We start from the raw sequence: 16175 nt of genomic DNA on the forward strand, positions 1-16175 counted from the left end.
TGTAACTTGTGTGTCATGTTATTTTCTATGTTACATATTATAATGTGATAACTTGTATCAAATTTTTAAAGTGTAATAACAAAACAACTTTGTATATAACGATAGAAGAAAATGACTTTCTAATATATATTTTTTACAAATATTGTAATTCTGCAAAAAAACAAACTTGTAAATTTGAAGTACTACATGTGTAGTGATCAAGAAAATTATCAAGTTTATTGCATATATTACGGTTGAAATAAGCATGAGAAATAGCCACATCTCACATAAGATTCAATGATCATATTAAACATGAGCAAGAGTCTTTGTGAAATGTTGTTTACTAATTTTGTGCTTCAAAATGGATTATGTTTAACATTTTAGAGAGTAAAAATATATTTAACGAAGACTCCGTTAATGTTATCTACACATTGTGCATACAACTTAATTTATCTTCAATAAAATAAATTTATCTGAAGGAAAAATTATATAATAAATAAATCATTTATGAGATTTAAAAATGAATAGATGAAAACAATAACAACAAAGAGGAAATTGAAAAAAAAAAGTGAACTGCATCAGACATAGAAATGTAGATCAAATAAGAAATAGAGAAGATTAAAAAAAGTTTATAAAAGAATCAAATAATAAAAAATAAAAAGATATAAACTCTACTGGAATGATAGAAGTGAGCAGATTCATTTTATGTACTTTACAAATTGAAATGTTAAGCTTGAACCATTTAGTTTATATCTCCCATAATTTAAAATGAGTTTCAATGTAATCCATTATCTCATTTTAATGGATATTATTAATGTAATATTATTATTTTTGACTAAAGATAATACTAATTTTTGAATTTGACATTTTTTTAAAATATATATCATTCCCAGCCGAAGACATTAAAACAAAAAACATGCATTAATTAAATATTTGGATACTTAATTATTATAAGGAGACTGTTTTTTTTAGAGAAACATATGGCTGTTAGGAAATATTGAGATGTTGCCATGTTGGCAAGGAGAGCTTAAAATGATTAGGATTTCAAATTCGTTAAAATAAATAAAAAAGAAAATTATAAAAATATTTTAGAGAGAATAAATTAAAAATGAAAAATGAGAAACAACTATTTCCAACCACATCTTACATATAAATTTATTAAGATTGGTATTTCTAGAGAGCTACAAAATCAGTTCAATGATCAATTCATCGCCTCCATCCCAAAACTCTACTTATGATTAACATCTAATTTTATATGAATACAAATTGAAATTTAAACCAAACAATGTATATCTCCTAAAATTTAAAAAGGATTTCATATAATTGATTCTCTTCATTTAATAATATATTACTGTGTAATATATTACAGAAAAAATGATATATTACTGTGTAAAATATGCACTATTAATATTTTTAATATGAAAAAAAAAATATGAACTACATTTTAAAGTTTAAAAAGTAATATGGTGTTTTTCATTGATAAAATGTATTGTTACAAAACATTTAGAGTGTGTCATGTTGGCAAGGTGAGTCTAGAATGATCCTTTAGAATTTATGCATTTATTACGAGGCTTGTTGTTAAACTTAGACAAGGATATGAAAAGGGCGTTCCAAATTATAGTAGTGTGTTTATGTGACAAGTGTACATCAATAGGTTTTTTATTTATTAAATGAACAAAATATTTAAAGTAAATTATAATAGTAAATAGATATAATTAATAGACTAAGCAGTTTACATAACAACCCCTAGACTAACTCAAGAGTCTAAGACAAGTCTTCAAATATCATTTAATGTGTCTTCAATTCAACAATGTGGATAATGAATGGCCTTCTTTCCCAATCAAAACAAATCTGGAATTCCTCAGTTTAAGCCAGTTTTCTACCAAAAAACCCCAAGAAACAATCATGTTTTCAATCTTGATACCATGGCATGCAATATAACTTCACATTAGAAGTAAGGTACTGAACTTTTGAATTTCTTAAAATTTTAAGTCTGTCTATGAATTCCTCCTTCAAGGACTTGTAATTCTTTTGTTAACTTAGTTGGTAGATAACGATATTGTAAAATTGAATTACTTGGATTTTGGATTCTTACAGTTCTAAAGTTCACGTACATTCACGAGTGCATTGGTGTATGTCTGATCAAATAGTCTAAATATTACTGATTTTAATTTTAATTATATAAATTAGAACACTTAGTTTAAATATGAACTATTCGGTCTTAATTGAGCGGTTACCGAGATTCCAAATGCATAAATGTGATCACCAAATAGTTGAAAAACTCAAACATCTACCACTTGTGTCACACTATGTTGCTGTTAATTATTATATGATAGTCTTCCATCGATTTATTAAACTTAAGTCGATTGGAAGTTTGAAACCTTGATGGGTCCTAAAATATTCATCTTGTGATAAATAATATTAGACATTAAATGATAAATGTGATTGATAAGTGAAATTATTGCAACTCTTTGGGAAAAAGTATGGTTTGATACTCTTTGGGAACTATTGCATTAGTATTTCATCTTTACTTCTTACAGTTCCAAGCTATATTGCTCAGCTTATAGATTATGAAATGAAAAAATAATCCTATTTTAGTCAAACACACAAAAAATGTAAGCTACCTTGGTGGAAACCATACATCAAGAATTCAATAATCAAGCTTACAATACAAGAGAAACTAAATCCTGAAACCAAGGACTGGTCACATCTATTTTATACAAGCAAAACCTATAATACCTTTACATGATAATAATGAATGAAAAAATAGTTAATACATTTAAAGGACTCCAAAAAACCACAGAAATACAATAATCCCTACTAGTTAGCTAGTAGTAGTAATGTTATTATATGAAATTTTAAATATAACTGAAAGTGGAATGTTAACAACATGACCCTGATTACCAAAAAGTCCAATCCTCCCAAAGCTAGCAACAGAACTATTAATTGTAGCATTCAAGATCACAGACAATAATTGTTTCTCACCATTTGCAATGGAAAAGTGAGTTGGAGTTACTTTCATTGAAACACCAAAAGGAGCACTCCAACCAACACTGTAAGTTTCATTTCCAGCAGCAATGTTTTGAACTGTCCTTTGCACAATTCTAGATTGGTTTAGCTTTGATAGAGTTATTGATGGTAAGTTTAGATCAGGACCATTTAAAGTGGTGTTATATAGCAAACAATTTTGGCCAGTGTAGTTTAGTACCACGGGAGCTGAACCGTTGATGCCGCATAAAAATGACATGTAATCATCATAACCTACAAAAGAAAGAAACATATATATTCACTTCCATACACACGTTCATATCAATCAATATAAATAACATTTATATAGTTAGGTAGAAATTGGGTAGCTTCATGTGAGAAATGTTACAATTGAATAAATTATCAACTCATTCATTCTATGATTGCACAATTTGGCAATCAGAATAAACTTCACAATTTCAAATTTACTAACATTTAGGAGTCCGTTTATGTTCAATTTTTACTTTAATGTCAGTCGTTGGAATGACATTTGGAATTTGGTGATGATTTTTTTTTAATTGTGATAAAAAGATGGAAGCTAACTAGCGAGAATGTATTTCCGAAAACCTGAAAACAATGTTTTGACATTTTTCAGAATTTTCAAAAATATTCAATCTATTTTATTAGTGGAAATGCAAGTAAATGGGTCCTTAGTTTTGAAGAAACATTCCTGTTATTAGTTTTATAGGAAACAGAACATAAAGAAGTAAAAGGCATAGATATGTTTGTAGGACAAATCACAAAATAGAAATGTGTTTGCAAGATTTTGACACATGTAGGAAAAAATATTAAATTTATGTGACTTAAGTTTCTTCTATTGTAACCTTATGTTCATATGAAATGCAATTACTGAAACGCTTGAGTGACTTACTGGAATCAAAGACCAAACCCGGATTCAATGCTGCAGTTGCATTCACAAAACCACTTCCCATGTCAAAAGGAGTAGCCGGAGTTTGGCTTAGATCTGGAAAAGCATACGATCGCTGAGCCATTATCAGTCCACCACTCTTGTCATTCTGAGAAGCAGTAGTAGAAAGTGCAGAACCAATGGCTGCAGGACTGAAATTCGGGAACTTCTGCTTAATAAGCGCAGCAAGACCTGCAATATGTGGTGCAGCCATACTTGTGCCAGACATCATCGCAAAATTCTCTCCTGATGGCAATGCAAATAAAACATTTACATTTTATATTATCAACATACAAAAAAAAAAATCATAGACTGTTATTTATAAAGAATGTTATTATGTTTAAAATATGTTAGGTACCAAAATAACTCCTTAAACATGGCTATGTTTTTCCTGATAAAAAAAGTTTATGTAGTGAATATGAGAAGTGTTCGGTGTCGTGTCGGCATCCAGTGTTGGACACCGGACACATCTTTTATCAGAAGTGTCGATGCTACATAATTTACATACCTAGAAATTCAACTGAGTCAGTGCCAAGAGAACTCCAAGCTGCCCAAATAAAATTTCCAGGAGCTAACAAGTTAGGTTTCAAAATGTCTGCTTGGCGAGGCAGACTGTCCTCTGGATCCGGTCCTCGGGCAGAGTAATACATAACCTTTGGGGCAGTGTTGTTGTAGTTTGCTTTTAGTCCACCACAGATTGCGGCAACAGCCCCAAATTTAACAACTTTCTTCGAAACTGCGTCTATTTCCAATGAAGAATTGTAGTATTGCATTAAAATCTGACAAGTTGAAACAAAAATAAAACCGTCAGCGGATCATTCCTCGCATGAAAGAGAGAAAGAGAAGTTAACACACTGACCAAATCCATGTGTTAAAAATAAGAAAATATATCTTTATTATTATATTAGAGTATCTTAGTTTAGTATCAAGTCATCATGATAATAACTAAGGAATATGAAAACTAATCCTAGAAGATAATCAAATATATTCTAAGATTAGAACTAGATTTTACGAAATAAACTAAGATACTCAAACATAATATCAAGATATTCTAATATTACTATCTTATATTCTAACACCATGTTAAATAGATATCCTTACATGTATGAATTAAGTACATCAAAGATAAGTTATATATTATAAAATAAATTATCAAGAAATAAAAAAGTATCATGCAACTCATGTACATAGTTGTTCATATATAAGAGGGACAATAAGGGAGATTGCACCTTTGAGTCATTTGTAGATGGAATTATTATGCTAGGCATTTTGATAGCAACTGGGTTAAGCTGAAAACCAATCACATAAGGATCCATATAGAAGACAACACCAACTGCACTAAGGTTCTTGGCTGTTTCTGATGCTCGTTTGATAGTTGAAATTCCCAGAACAAATCGAATTGAATAGCTGCAGATCAAAAGGTTCCCCTGGATCAAATCTTTATTGTACTTGCATGCATCTTGGCACTCGCCAACGTACATATCATCAACAACCGATGTGTCGTTGTTCAAAGCATCGTGTGCATGAATTAGTTTGTAAAGTTTGTTTTGGTCTGTACCAGCTGATTAAAATAATACAAAAAAATACAAATAAAAATAACAAAATTGGTCATTAATCAGTCCAAATAGATATACTGATTACGGAATAAATAATAATTGCATATAAAAAATAAGATAATTTATGTTTTTGATTCCTTTAATATGGTCACTTTCTTTTTTTAGTCCCTCCAATTTTTTTTAAATTTCATCCCTATAATTCAAAATTTTCACTGCTTTAGTCCCTAACCTCGTCTTTCAATCCAAGTTAGATGATGTGGCAAACAGAAAGCTACGTGGCATGCTGACATGACATGCCATGTGAAATTTTGGGGCCACATAACACTGAGTTGCAGCACCATCAGTGCAATGGGTGGCAGTAACATGGTAGGGAAGAAAACCAAAATTATACATATTTACAGGGATCAAAAGAGAAAAAAAAAAATACTATAAATTACAGTTACAGGAGTTAAAAAGGAAAAGAAACAAAAAGAAATCATTTCAATTTCCAAATTTAACTACTGCATACTGTAAATTTCAGTTTCCAAAAGGATTAACTATATATTGATTTGGCACTGAATTTTATATTTAAAGAGAATTAAATATAATTCAACTACTTTGTAACCAAAAGAGGTGATTCAATCATCCAAAATACCCATCATTCCCCCTCTCACAAGTTTGTCAAAATTAATTTTGGATATCGTTAACCAGGAACAGAGAAACATAAACTTACGTGCGAGTCCAACTCCAGTTATAGTCACATTATTTCCCAGAAATATGGAGTTACTATATTGTCGGTCATGAGAGGCCGCACCAACAGTAAGGATCCATGGACTGAAGGAAGACATGCTCATTGGTGACGGTCCAGTATTTCCAGCGGCTTGAACTACGAAAATACCAGCCTTTACAGCCGATAGCAACGCCATGTCTATAGGATTGAAGAAAGTTGCAACCCCGGGAGGACGTCTATTTGGAGTGATCGATAAGCTTATTATGTCAACCCCATCCTGAGCTGCCTGTAAACAATTAACCATACTTTCTATTGTTAGCCTAAAAGGAAAAGTGAAACCGAGTGCAATTTCAGAAAAACAGAATGTGAATGCAACATATGAGGAAAGTATTTGCACATTATAATAATTCATTCGATTTAATATCATGTAGATTAACTGAAAATGTACCTGGTCAATTGCTGCAACGACATCTGCGGCGAATCCTCCAAAGCTCTTGTACAATGCTTTGTACACGGCAATGCTGTAAAAAATTGAAATGTAACATATGCATAAAATTTACAAAAATATAAATAAGAAACTGATGAAGCTCACATGAAGTAATTAGTAAAATAAGAAAACCTGAAAGATGCGCCAATTCTAGTATTTTCTATAATCTTTTAAAAGTAAATTATCTCAGTTAAACATTTTCTTATAGCTATTCGATGACATTTTTGGACGGCAGTTAAGACTCAATAGAAGACCAAACTCAGTGTTGCAGAGAGGAGAATGTTATGATTGATGAATATTTACACAAAACAATATAAGATCACGAACAAGATCATCAAATAAAAAATTGGGATGATTCCCATTATAGAAAATTTGATACTCATATTAGGTGATTTGACATGGGTGGAGAAGACTCGTTGAAGCAACGGTAAAGAGGGTAGACTAAATGAAGTATAGTCCAATAGTTAACATAGAGAAAGACCGGACGATTTAAAAAAAGACAGAAATTAACAGAGCAGACGATTTAAGAAAGATTTAGATTTTAATAGTCTATCGTTCACTGGACTTAATTCATGGCAAGATAGTATAGTATTGTTTGATCCATGAAGTTGACTATAAGTATAAGAAAAAAAGGCTTTGGTTGTTGTTGTTGTTGTATGACTTGTCCTATAATTATGACAATCCATAATGATAGGTTTTGAAAAAAGGTAAAGATGAGATGAAGTAAAATAACGAACAACTGTTGATCAAACAAATTGCTACAAGTGTTAAAAGTAACGATAATAAGACGAAACTAAAATAACTTAAGACATAGTTCCAGATTATTTACTGCGAACGCGGAGCCATCCCACTAGCATTCCCGAAGTGATGGCCAGCAACAATCACCGGAATCCCATGGTTTCCTGCTGCAACAGATGCAGTATGCCTGTGTAATCATCAAAATGGACATTTAGTTTAAGGAGAAGAAAATTCAACAAATTGTAGTTTATGGTGTGCATCAGGTAAACATATAACTAATTTATGTTGTGATCGGAAATTGTTTGACAATTCATTTTCAAATGATGACTAAAATCATCTGAGGCATCGCAGTTCCAAAACAACCCTAAAGTTTTATTCCAAGGAACAAAAGGAAACACCTTAAAGAGCTCAAAATTATGATAAATAGAGACTAGACATAATTCATCGATGTTGAAGTAGAAGAGAGACAGCTTAAAAACCAGAATGAAGCTTATGAAGGTATGGGAAAACAAATCATGATCAACTAGAATCAAACATAACACTCATTTTGAAATGCCAAAAACTCACGTGCCATGGCCATCTCCATCAAATGGAGAAGCATAGTCTTGAGACATATTAAATATTCCCCTAGTTATAGCAGATGCTGCAAAATGTCGGGCCCCAACAAGTTTCCTATTGCAAGAGCCAGACGGAAAATCCCGAGTAACCTCGCAGATACCAGAAAAATGATCAGGAACAGGATATGAATGTTCAGATTTATTGTCGCCGAAACTAGGGTGTGTTGGATCTATGCCGGTGTCAACAAACCCAATAACAATTCCTTCTCCAGCAGTTTCAAAACCACCGTCTTGAGACCATGCTCCCTGCGGCAGACCTAAAAACTGTGGTGTATGTGTAGTTGCAGTTCTAACAGAAAAATCCAAAACCACAATGGACACTTCACTGCTCCTTGATAGTCTCTCTGCCTTCATGTTTCAGTAAATTCAAAAGTCAAAAGTCAAGAATATGTTTAATGAAGTCAATTAAACAAAATTATATGGAAGTAGTAGTGCTAAAGCCAAATCATGAAAAGAAAAGAAGAAAAAAACTGAACATGTTTATAGCATGTCTTTACAAAATATGGACATAATCATGATCTATAGCAGTGCCACTTCAAATTGAAGGCATGTCAGGTGTCTAACATGTGTCGTTGTTCAACAAAACACCGACACATGTGTTTACATTCAATTACTTGTATTTTCTTAAATTACTACAGATTTCGATGTGTTGTTTGTGTCTATGTCGGTGCTTCATAATCATGATGCTGAAAATTAACATCATACCTGTTGTTGGGTAACCAGAACTGCAAATCCATTAATCAGGTAATGGTAGCTATAGAGCTTCAAATATTTCTCTCCTTTCAACACTTTCTTCAACAAAGAATCGTGCACTCGGGTAACATAAGAGCCATATCTCTTATCTGTCTTTGTAATATTGCCATATCTAAAATAAGAGAGAAAAACAACAACAATGGATTTCATAAACAAGCTAAAAAATCTCATAATTGGTAAAAGTAAAGGAAGGATTATGCAAAAAGGTGCTGAAAAATTGAGAATATCATTAACAAAATAACAAATATAATGATTCATTACAAACAAATAATCCATCACAATATCATTTATAGATGATATAAGCAATCATTTAACCAATACTTATCATCTTAACAACAGTACACAGCTTCTACAAGAAGCCTAATGATTTTTGGTACAAAAAAAACCAAAGAATTGAAAAGCTAAACATCAGTGATCTGAAAGAATAAATAACAAAACATCCAAATCATATGCAACAAAAATTGCAAGAAATAGTAAAGACAAAATCCAAGTTGAAAAAGCCAAAAAAAAAAAAAAGCTCCAAAATTAGCAATAATTTTCCAAAAAACCCCAAATAAAAAAAGCAAAACAGTTAAAAAAAATGATACCTTGGTTTCTGAAATTGAGTTTTCTCAGTTCCAGAAGCATTATGTTTGAAGCCACTTTCATTCAAACTTGTCAATTCACCATAGTAATAATGAGAAGTAGGAGCTTGTTTCAAAGTAACAACATAAACAGAAGTAGTAACATTATCCAAATCATCTTGTTGGCACAAACAAGGAACAAACATCGACAAACAAAACAACATTAAATGTGACAAATGAATTTTCCCCATCAGGGTTTCAAGAAATTAAGAAGACCCTTTTAAATCCAAAGCAACCCCAGAAAGTATGAAGAAGAAAATTAGAAGAAAAAATGTTCAGCAACACACATGCTCCATTTCAAGTTGAAGACTTTTAACACACCCAAAGAAGCAATGTGGTTTGTTTGAGAGAGATAGAAGGTGGAGTTGAAGTTGAAGAAGAAAGAGAAGGGAAACAGTGATAAAACAAGAAACTTTAATGGGTGAGTGAATGAAGAAGAAACCCCTTTTGTTATCTTTTGAGCTTAGAGAGAGAGAGAGAGAGAGAGATTGAAGTGTTAATATAGGTGGAAATGAGTTTAGAGAATCTGGAAGCAAAGGGCTGTGTTGTTGTTCTTATTGGGTTTTGTGAATTTGAATATTTTATTTATTTGTTTAATTTAATTTAATTAATGAAAGAAGGTGAAGAAAAATGAGTGTGAAAGTGGAATGAGAAAATGAACGTTTTATTTGGATTTATTCGTTTTTGGACATTTTCAGGTCGTTGGTTGTCATTTTTTTGTATGTTGAAGTTTTCCCGTGACATGTGTAAGTGACAACTACCTTTGTGTTTCTTTCTTTTTCTTTCTTAAGATGTTGAAATTAATGTCCTCATACTTTTCTATTAAATAGTAATACTCATTTTTCTCATTTAAACTATATACACAATATTTTAAGAAATAATCAATTGCTTCGAATTCAACAATAAAAATAGTTCCATTTAATTCAATAATCTTAATCTTATTAAATATAGTTAGTGATGTAGTTAGATAATTTAAAATACAGTAAATAAAAATATATTAATAAAAATAATTTTTGTTTTATCATATTAACAGACAAATGAATATCAAAAATGAAATACATAATGTAAAAAAGAGGGAGTAAATACAAACAAACTTGATTGTGTATGAAAATATATTGGTGGATGTTAGATTTCTTTTTAGTCTTCTATATTATTTAGTATGATATAGAACTTCTAATAATGGATGACTAGTATCTTTACTTCTAGTTTAAAGTGATCTTTCACATGTTTGTAATAACTAAAATTTAACATTTTTTTATAATAGTGATCGGAAAGAGTCAAAATTTAACAATTTTATTTTATATTCTATAAATAAGACTCGTATTGTATTATAAAGAGAATAATGTAATACTTTATTCTTCTCTTTTCTTTCATCCTTTCTTCTATGTTTTATTTTGTTTTTATTTTGATTAATTTCATAATACTTTATCAACAAGATACTCTTTTGTGAAAAAAAAAAATTAAACAAGAGAGTCTAAGAGAGTGATAGCTAAATCTATTATAAAATTTCTTTGTCTTGTATAATTATCATAGTGATAGCTAAATCTATTATAAAATTTCTTTGTCTTGTATAATTATCATATTTTTCTTGAAAAATATTAGAAGAATTTAACATTGAAACGCGTTGCACAAAAAATATTTTTCTGTTATTGTTTGAAGATTTATGATATTATTTTTTTAAAACTAAAACTTTAATATTGAAACATATATATGTAAGATTGTTTAAAGTATAATTTTTAATAGTTATTGTTTAGAGTTTTGATGCGGTTGTTGAAGAACTAATAATTAAATATCAAACATTTCTTTAGAATAGTACAAAATAAAATTTTCACTGTATATGAAATTTTTTGGTTTAGTTCTTAGAGAATTAGACCTTTAGGTCACACTTGAAATCTATAAGCTCAATTGAAAACATTAGCATAAAAATATCTCAAAATGAATTTTATTTTTAGTTTCTAATGTAAAATTAATTGTACCTTCTAATTAATATTAATTTTACTTTCTAATTAATAGCATGTACACGAATTTTAAAATATTATATTATATTTTACTTTGTACTTATGATAGTGAAAAAGAAACACATCAATTATTAATAAGTATCATTTGATAAATTATTATTTCTTTTATTTATAGTCATTTCTTAATATGTAGATTAGACAAAAAAACAACAATCATATGGACATGAAAGAAGTATATAAGCTAAATTTAAATATTTTACGAAAAAGAAGAATGCAATACATAAAAAAAAAAAAGTAATTAAAGCATACGAGAGTAAAATATAACTTTATAATTGTCCTTTTAATTTAAAATCAGAATAAAATATTTAATTATAAAATTATTTTCTATAAACGATGATTAAATAATTCTCGTATTATATAAAATGATTTCAATATAACTGACTTACTCGTAATCGAACAATTTACTTTGACAAAAAAAATAGTAACTTTTTTATATAAAAGGTTTCCATTGCAACTACAAAATTTCCAAAGGAATATAATAAATAAAACTGAGGAGGACTAGGTATTGAAGAATATAATAAATAAAACTAAGGATCACTGCTTCTGGCCGTTAATCTATCATTCTGCGATGTCTTCGACATCTATGAAAATCCCACACAATTCAAAACTCTATGAATCTAGGGCATAAGTCTAATCCACAATAATAGTATAGGATCATGATCTAAAAACAACATATATACAAAAATACAAAGCACAAAAGCATAACATGTCATGGTATCAAGTGATAAACAAACATGCATATAAATATATCACTATATAACAAACATGATTCGTGTGACAAAGCACTTTAATACTATATTTATATGTCATTGCATATGATTCTGGAATTTCAAACTCTACTCGAGGGGCGTAAATCATAAATAAACAACCTTTTACATACTAGTACTTTTTACCGATGTGCAGTCTCTCACAGACTAGCACAATTTGCTATGGTGCAATCTTTCAGAGACTAGCACAACTCAATAATCCTCGTAAGGATAACGTGGATCATCAACACTTGAAACCATCATGTGGAACATCAACAAATGAAATCACTTACTATGAAACGCATGAGCATACTCTAACTCTTTTACATTAATTTTTATGTAAATACAACTATTAAAAGACTCTACTTTTAATACTTAACACTAATAATTCTTCAACATTTTTTCCCAGAGCATACTCATGACAATTTACCATCAATAAAATTCATAACACATATTTTATCACTTATGAATACATAATCACATCAAATACATAAACAATTATGTGCACATTTATTCATCACCAGCACATGGAACATGTATATAGACACACTATGCATTAGAACATATATAATATCATTAGAAAATGTCTTTACATCGATGGCGCTTTAATACACAAGCAACTAACGTTACAACAACATACCTTATTGGACGATTCCAACGATACCTCTCAATTTCTTTGTACCTTAATCCAACCAATTAACTTAATTTGTGGGATAGGACTTGAAGACGCAAAACCAAAGGCCCGTTGAGTAAGCTTTAGTTGAGCAAAAACGGAAGCTACTAACACAAGGGAAACAAGGCGAACACTCTTAAAAACCAATAAGTTCCTACTACACCAAATATTCCTCTTAAATAGAGGTGAAATACTACCAAAGTCACTCCCTAAACTCTACATGTTTCTCACCATACTACTCTTTTCCATTACATGATTCAAGAAACGAACATTATACAATCTATAGTTGTACCAAACATCCACAACATGTTACATTTAAAAAGAAAATGGCAAATAGTTTCATCCTCTATTTCACAACACAAGCAAGTGGGGCATAAAATCTCACCTCCCTGCCTTAATATATATTTGGTAGCAGTAGAGTTATGAAAAATTTGCCACAAGAAAAACAAAACATTGACTGAAAAAAGGGAATTCTTCATATCCAATTCTAAGATTGTCTAGAGTCATCAATATCATGTTTGGATTGCAAGCAATGATAATAATTCTTTGTTATATAATCTCTATTTAGATTTGCATTGCAAATACATGCGTTCTCAATTGATGAAACAAAAGTAGAGTTCAACATGTGAACCAAGGTAGAGATCTTATATGAAAAGGTTGGTATAGGCTTTGTGAGTTTGCACCTCCCTTTAGTCCAAAGATCCTTGATTTTAAGACATAAGGGACTATGAGAGATACCTTGAACTAGATTAACAAGAGGTTTTTTTTAATAATCCAAGTGTGAGAACCAAACATTCATGTCACCATCACCAATCTTAAATATGAACCCATCCTCAAGGACCTTATGTGTCTTTAGAATGACATTTCAAGTGGGTGAACCAGTTTTCTTCTTATCCAAGAATAAATTTCGTTTCTCAAAATACTTGGATGAAAGCAAATTAACTCATAATTTATTTTTTGATTGTAACAAGCTCAAGACCAATTTTCCCAATAATGTAGTGATTTGAAGATGTGACATTTGTACCCACAACCCTCCCTCATTACATAGTTTAGTACTATTACCAATGCTAACTATGTGCATGGCACAATCATTCACATCATGTAATTGTATCGTAATATATCACATGCATACTAAAGGAAACATTGAAGTTGCATTTTATCCGTAGGGAGTGAAGTGAAGTTACTACGACCTTGTCAAGAGTAATACAGTCAGGATTATATCATGGATTTCCAAAAAAAATCATTCTTCTAAACTCCCCCATGCCTCATATTAAACCCAAGTATTTATCCAATAAATACCTTGAAGTTAGAATCTCAAGGTTCTCCTCCATAGATTGAATGACACTAGTGGACGTATAGGCTTGTGACTTCTCAAAAATAACTTTAAGACCTAAAAAGGAACACAAACTATTAAAAATTTTAGAAATAAAACGATATTGGGATGGTTTATCTTTGGAAAACAAAAGCACATCATTCGCAAAGAATAGGTGTGAAGGTTTCAACCCATTATAAGTTACCTATAATGCTTGTCAATTACCCTTTCAAACACTTTCCTCAACCATATCTCTTAGTCTCTCCATACAAAGGACACACATGTAGGGTGATGGTGGATCCCCTCATCGTAGGCCACAAAAGGATGGAAAGCCTCAATTTAGTTTCCATTTCACATCAAGGATACAAAGGTAGTTGAAATGATACTTATGATTAGAGAACTAAGAATGGGAGGGAACCTAAAGCTCCTAGAGAATAATAACATTTTTCTTATTCACTACTACATGCGATAAATAAACTCCTAGAGAATAATATTATCCATTATACCTCTACCTTGGATGACGCTACTATGCAGAAAGCTCACAATCTCATTGAGCATAGGTCTAAGCTTGTTGACAAAAACTTTATACACCAGCTTACATGACACATTGCAAAAACTAATTGATCTAAACTCTTTTAAAGATCAATGACTTTCAACCTTGGGAATAAGAACCATTAGGGAGTGTGCATATTGGGGTTCCATGTAGCCTCTTTCAAAAGTATTTTTAACAAAGATGAAGACTTCATCACTAATATGAACTTGATAAGCCTCATGCTTAGAAACAAAACCCATTAGTACCCCGAGATTGCTCAATAGTCTAGAATGAAGGGTTAGCTGAGGTAAAAGCAAGAGTAACTTGTTCTTTAGTGCAAAAAAGGCTTTTGAGGTATCTCAAATCCTCTAATTTTAGAATCTAATCAGTACACTATTTCTGTTTGAAGTTAGCATTATGCGATTAATCTTATTCCTTTCACGACGAATAATTGTTTTAGTATGAAAAATCAATGTTGAAGGTAATGAAAAACACAAAAAAAAAAGGTTTGAATTGTGTTATCCTTTTCCAAGAAAATTGTTGAATTCTTTATTAAAATATTTTCTTTCATTTTGATTAAACACTTGATTAAATTCATTTGAAGAAAAGATATAAAGAGTGTTTAAAGTAAAGAGACAAAGGAAAAAAAATACACAATAGTTTTTATACTAGTTCATAGTACATCTAGTTGCTTAATCTAGTTCTCCGTTACAATGAGGTTTGGCCTTCTTCAGTTGAAAGACTTAATCCACTATCATCGAACTTGGTAACAAGAATTATCCAAGCCTATTTAGACGATAAGTATTCTTTACTTTCCCTCTCTAGGTTTAGAGTATTCTTTATTATGTCTTTCTAAGCTTTGGACATTGTTTGTTCTGACTCTTCATACTTTCCACAAGTATTTTTTACTTGCCTATATATCTAGGCTTCAAGTATATTCTCTATGCCTTTATTGTCTTCAATGTGTATTCTTTTGTCATCTTAGTGGTAAGAGCTTAACATTGGTAACATGAAGAACAAAGTTCAAATCTCCTATGAGATAGTCATAAAATAATTATTAGTGTCATTGTTATTAATAATAATTTCCCCTTCTCCAACTTTTAAAACAAATAAATAAAAGGTAAATTTTAAAATAACTTAACAAATTTTAAAAATGGATTAAATATGATTTTCATTTCTTTAAAATTTTAAAATTTATTTTAATTTTTAATAAAAAAGAATCTATCTTTTATAAAAAGTAAAAGAAGAAATTTAACCCAATTTAAAACTATTCAATTACACAAGAAATTACCATTATTTCCTTTCTACCTTTCAAGTATACAGTAGAAAGATTTGGTTTGACCGATTGCAAGTAGGATAGGTGGTGTATGTATCACCTACGTCATCAAATTCTTTTTAGAATGACCACCGATCTATGCAACGGTCATTTAGTACTCAACGACGTTACTTTCAAAAAAGGAACATAAACATTTTTAGGGTACCCATAGAATTTCCCATG

General features: G+C 30.4%; 1 protein-coding gene across 1 annotated transcript; it reads right to left on the bottom strand.

The window, feature by feature from the left end:
- Positions 1 to 2593: 2593 nt before the first annotated feature.
- On the bottom strand, positions 2594 to 9969 carry LOC101504858 (subtilisin-like protease SBT2.2). The gene is made up of 10 exons (XM_004488146.4): positions 9361 to 9969; positions 8726 to 8885; positions 7971 to 8368; positions 7495 to 7590; positions 6627 to 6699; positions 6182 to 6464; positions 5143 to 5474; positions 4422 to 4692; positions 3878 to 4159; positions 2594 to 3240 (listed from the first exon to the last, which is right to left on the bottom strand). Exons 1-10 carry the CDS (start codon positions 9585 to 9587, stop codon positions 2804 to 2806), a joined length of 2559 nt encoding a protein of 852 aa, XP_004488203.1. The 5' UTR covers positions 9588 to 9969; the 3' UTR covers positions 2594 to 2803.
- Between the last annotated feature and the right edge of the window lie 6206 nt (positions 9970 to 16175).

Source organism: Cicer arietinum, chromosome 1 (assembly GCF_000331145.2).
Source record: "Cicer arietinum cultivar CDC Frontier isolate Library 1 chromosome 1, Cicar.CDCFrontier_v2.0, whole genome shotgun sequence".
NCBI lineage: Eukaryota > Viridiplantae > Streptophyta > Magnoliopsida > Fabales > Fabaceae > Cicer > Cicer arietinum.